Source organism: Montipora foliosa, chromosome 8 (assembly GCF_036669935.1).
Source record: "Montipora foliosa isolate CH-2021 chromosome 8, ASM3666993v2, whole genome shotgun sequence".
Classification (NCBI taxonomy): domain Eukaryota; kingdom Metazoa; phylum Cnidaria; class Anthozoa; order Scleractinia; family Acroporidae; genus Montipora; species Montipora foliosa.
In genome coordinates, this window is record NC_090876.1 from 44162985 (window position 1) to 44167984 (window position 5000).

At 37.8% G+C, this 5000-nt stretch overlaps 2 protein-coding genes across 3 annotated transcripts in view; one reads left to right on the top strand and one right to left on the bottom strand.

Annotated features, from left to right (window-relative positions):
* The window catches only part of LOC138013282 (protein SPO16 homolog), a 2794-nt gene extending 440 nt beyond the window's left edge, over positions 1–2354 (top strand). The window contains exons 3-6 of the mRNA XM_068860313.1: positions 12–113; positions 579–657; positions 1690–1807; positions 2207–2354. Coding sequence (XP_068716414.1) covers positions 12–113; positions 579–657; positions 1690–1807; positions 2207–2349 — 442 coding nt within the window. The 3' untranslated portion in view covers positions 2350–2354. The remainder of the gene's footprint in view (positions 1–11; positions 114–578; positions 658–1689; positions 1808–2206) is intronic.
* The window catches only part of LOC138013281 (acyl-CoA-binding domain-containing protein 5A-like), a 16670-nt gene continuing 14014 nt past the window's right edge, over positions 2345–5000 (bottom strand). For both annotated transcript variants that reach the window (XM_068860311.1, XM_068860312.1), the window contains exon 9: positions 2345–5000. This exon is cut by the window's right edge and continues 82 nt beyond it. The gene's annotated coding sequence lies outside the window, so the exon portion shown is untranslated.

Sequence of the window (5000 nt, forward strand, 5' to 3'; positions counted from 1 at the left end):
CTGTATGGTAGGATACAAAGACTGAATCAACTGCATCGAAGAGCTTATGTTTTTCTTTTTGCCCCTCAAATGGAACCAAAGGAAATGCACGCATTGGCAGCATTGCAAAGAAGGTTTGTTTTTTCGAGGACCGAAATGAAGCCCTCGTTTTCGCAGCGAGGAAACGAAGGCACTCTTTTCAGAAAGTTAGCATCCGTCCTTCCTATAAAATTCAGTTAAGAAAAGGTCAGAAGTTGAAGGCAGAATAAGGTAATTCATTTATTCTTACTGAGATGAACCATTTTCAAAACAATCAGGGCAGGCAACTGAAGCAATGCAATAACTTAAATGAGGGATAAATTTTAGGGAATCTAAAATAACAAGGAAGGAAGAAAAAATAAGGTTTCCACAACTTTATCATTGTATAAAGTAACCTCACTATCCGTTTTTGTCATGTTAACGCGTTAGGATTTGCTCACTCTAGGTTTTCAGTGGCTTCATATCGGTCAAGATATATTTTTGCAACTGAAAACGTTTTTTTGCGGGTCATTTGAGGGGACCTAAGAAAATGGCACTTTAGGGTTTTGCTTTTTTATTAGGTTTCTTGGGGCAAAGGCAAGGTTTCTTCCTGTCCACAATGTGAAGGCATGTGTTGACTGTATGATAACTTTGGCAAAGGTATGTAATAAGGAGAGGGCCCAAACAAGTTTTCCAATGATGTTGACATAATGGGAAAGTCACAGACAGTGGGCTCAGCTTGCATGGCAGGAGGAGCCAATCCTGGTTTCATGTAACATAAAGCTACTGATAGCATTGCTACTCCCCTTGGAGGGTATGCTAGTCTATCACAGGGTTAATGACCCCCACTGGTAGAGATAGAGAGAGACAGTGTGGAACAAAATTTCTTAGCCAAGGAAAAGTTAGGGTGATCTTATCAGTAACCTTGATGAGCTGATAATGGTTCACATAGATCTACACAAAAAACTCTGGAGACGAGAACAGTGATGTTGCGCTTCATAAATTAACTTGACCATGATCACGAACTATCTACCTTCAGTTCACAAAATGAGTTTTAAATAAATTAATCAAACCTTTTTTAATAATATTAATACCAACTTTATTCATTCAGTTCAATGAAAGGAAAGGATACCAGAGGTTATCCCTATCGAGGGTATCCGCCCCCAGCCGAATGTAATTGACTGAGAGTCGATTTTGCTGAGGGAGGAAAACCAGAGTACCCGGAAAAAAACCCTCGGAGTCAGATTGAGATTGATTGAAATTCAGCCCACATACGACCCGAGGCCAGGGTTGAACCCGGGTCACAATTGTGGGAGGCAGGGTTGATAACCACTAAGCTGTGCTGGTTCCCACTTTTGACTAGCTGTCTTTTAGAAAAAGGGAGTGGTTTGTGCATGGTCAATGCCAAACATAAAACAAAGACATTTGTTCAGTTTCATAACCATATCCATATATTAACTATGAGTTGATACAAAACCAGACTTTAACTTAATTAAAACGAAATCCCACTAGATATTTGTCAGGTTTAAATGGCTTTTCTGTAACTTGTGCAAAACATTGCTTTCTGATTTTTATCTTTGAAAGGTTAACTTGATTTCATGTAAGACACATTACATCATAATTATCTGTGTCTGAGGTGCCTCTTAAATTAACTCCTGAATTAAAATTATGAAAATGATTCAATATCTGCAGGCTACTTGTAAACCTATGACTGAGTCGATTCAAGAAAGAGTAAAGGCCTTACAAGATTCATCCGTCAGTGACAGTATTGTTCTACGCATTTTTGCCAGCATCGGCCTTAGCAGTCATGGTATCCTCTTTGCCATTCTAAAATATTTCCACCTTTCCACCACATTATTGTTCTGTGGTGTTGGTATTGCCTTTGAAGTTAGAGGGTATTAAGTGCAGGTCATTGTTTTACCATAACTGAAAGAACCCAACCGTTAGCACAAATGCTACGCTTAGGCTTATCTAAAGCACAGTGTTTAGGTCTAATGTTCGCATTATTAAACACTAGGGTTGTTTCAGCTATGGTGAAACAATGACCTGCAACCTGCAGTTTATAACCTCCACTTTGCAGCAGCTATTGTTGCTGCTAGCTCCCTTTGTCCACTCTTTACTGCCAATGTAAAAGATTACCTCCTGTCTCCCCAGTCTTATTATTTCCTGCATGTGTATGATATGGACACTTTCCTTAATTCTGGTCAAGAATGCTTGGTGCTACAGCATGGTCTAAAGACTATTTCCAGGGTGTCACAAGCGACAGAGGAGGAACTGATGGACTGTAGCCTGGATCATGAAACAGCACAAAAAGTGATCAACTTCTTTAAGAAAGACTCCATACAGATTTGAGTTTCGTGACTTTGAGTCTTTATTTCTTTGGTATTTATTTCAACCAAAGTGAGTTGGTTGTTGGTTATTGTTATTATTGTTAAATATTCAAAATTACTGGGTGTTACCCATTTTGCACGGTAACAGCAATAAAATGATTTGCACCTGAGGCTTTGAGTGTCAGTCCCTTCATCAGAGGGAATTTGCTCTGGATTAGGGGGCACAATTCAAGATAAATTATGCTCATATATAAATAAGAATGTTTGGGGACCAGGGGCCCATTTCTTGAAATTCCCAAAAACCTTTCGGGCTGGAAAAGCCATTTGTGAACCTGTCAACCCCTTGTTCAGGAAAGCAGATCTTTTAAGATGTTTGCAAGGTAACAAAAAGCAAACTGATCGTGAAGTTTGACGACTTTAATCCTCTCCGTTCTTGAGATATAGAGGGAATTGTGACACCCGAAAATGGCCCGCAAAGTTTCAGGATTTTAAGAAACGGGCCCCGTGAGAGCATTGCCTCTCACCAATGTGGCCCAGGTTTGATTCCCAGTCTCGGCATCACATGTGGATTGTGTTTGTTGGGTCTCTACTCTTCTCCAAGAGGATTTTCTCTGGGTACTGGTCTTCCTCTCTCCTCTTGATTTCCGCTCATTTGAGTTAAATTGATTTGATACCTCTTAAAATAAAGTCCATTCTCATTATCATTCATTTAATAATATTAATTTTGCTTTTGACTAGTACATTATGTCCATGATTGTGGAAAAGAATATTGCTTAACATTCCGTAGTGCTAATTACTTAAACTGCTGAAAGTGTATGCTTTTTCAGCACGGCCTTGCTAAAACGAGGGTAAGGGTAAGACCAAGGGTCAGGGTAAGGGTAAGGATACGAATACTCTAAGGTATCCTAAAAATGCATAAAAGCTAACCTTAAACTTTTGTTTAGGCCTAATTAGGCCTAAGGTTAACTTTTATGCATGTTTAGGATACTTTTTGTATTCGTATCCTTACCCTTACCCTGACCCTTGGTCTTACCCTTACTCTCGTTTTAGAAACACCATTTTCAGCATGGCCTTGACAAACAGCACCCTTTGCAATTCAGTTCTCTGAAACTGCAAGAGTGGTGGTTTGCACTGATCGTTTGTTTGCTGTTGTCTTCAAAACATTCCAGTTGAGGTCAATGTCATTGGAAACCTGGGAAAGGCCAACTATTATCATTACCTAACTTTTTCATCACTTGCAAATGCAAATGCAAATGCAAATGCAAACAAAATGTTATACATAAATGAAATAAAGAAACATGACTGCTAACCAATGCAAAATATCATAAAACTTGTAATTTGTATAATGTTATAATGCGTACAGTGCTTGTGCATGCATAAAAACATTTAAGGACGGTGCCTACTATTGTTATCGCATATACGTTCTGCGCATCTCAAGATACTCGAGTTTCCTATCGGTGATGCTTACTATTCGGAGAAAGTAGATCTTAGTAAGTGCTCTTGGTATCCAAAAAGAAAATTGGGGGTAACCATGCATTTTTGAGACTGAGATAATTAAGTTTTGATTTGAGAAAGAATGTCACACATTGCTTTGTATTTTAAAGCCTTTTACAGATATTATTCATCAATTTTCTTTGAAAAAGCCGTGGTTACCCCCAAATTTTTTTTTGGATTTCAATAACACTTGTTAAGATCTACATTTGCTGCATAATCATAAACCGGGGCAAAAATACCTTTGAATTAGTAGGCACCGTCCTTAATAATAATAATAATAATAATAATAATAATAATAATAATAATAATAATAATAATAATAATAATAATAATAATAATAATATTGTCTTTCAATCAACTAATGGAAGTTCCCAATTTAAAATTGACAAGATGCCCCCATGTTTACTGTTTTACTGTTTTTTTTTTTGTTAAAAAATAAATACACGACTGATGTGAATTAGAAGAGTTTTTTTTTCCGTAATCCTGTGGAACATTTAAACAGGAACAAACACGTTTTTCAGAAAATTAATCTTTCGTTTGATCAAGATGATCATCAAAAGCCATTTTTGTGGTAACCGACCCAAACTACAGTCTTTGGATCCGTCGATAAGTATTAATTTTAATTCTTGTGTTGAAAAATCAATAATTATTTATTTAAGGGCTCTAGGCATATCCCCAGGATATTATCATTGTTCCCCTAAATTATTATAGTGATTTTTCTTTCAAATCACTGGCAATTTTTCAAGCAGTAACGGGCACCTCAACTTTGGGACAAGCTGTCACAAGGCGAGTGAACAAAATTGAACAGTTCAACCAATTGCCCAATTATTCTTGGAAGGATTCAGAATTTATTCCAGGTGACTGATGATTTCTTTTATGGTCACTAGCACGTGGGGCACACGTGAATGGTTGCAGTAATGAAGTCACTGATGGCTCAGACCTTGTGTGAAGCACATTTCCTCCTGTTTGCTAATGCCTTTCAAGTTTGCGCTGATCTCGAATACCCACACCACTCTCACTTATACGAAATCTACCACAACAGTTACAAAGTGTACACACAGAGCTGACTGTCCTCTTGCTCCACTACTCGAAAATGTTGTTGGCCCTTGGCAGGCTCAAAGCCTTGTATGCTTTGATCTGAGTATGTCATCAATCCCACGTATAATAATCATATTTGAA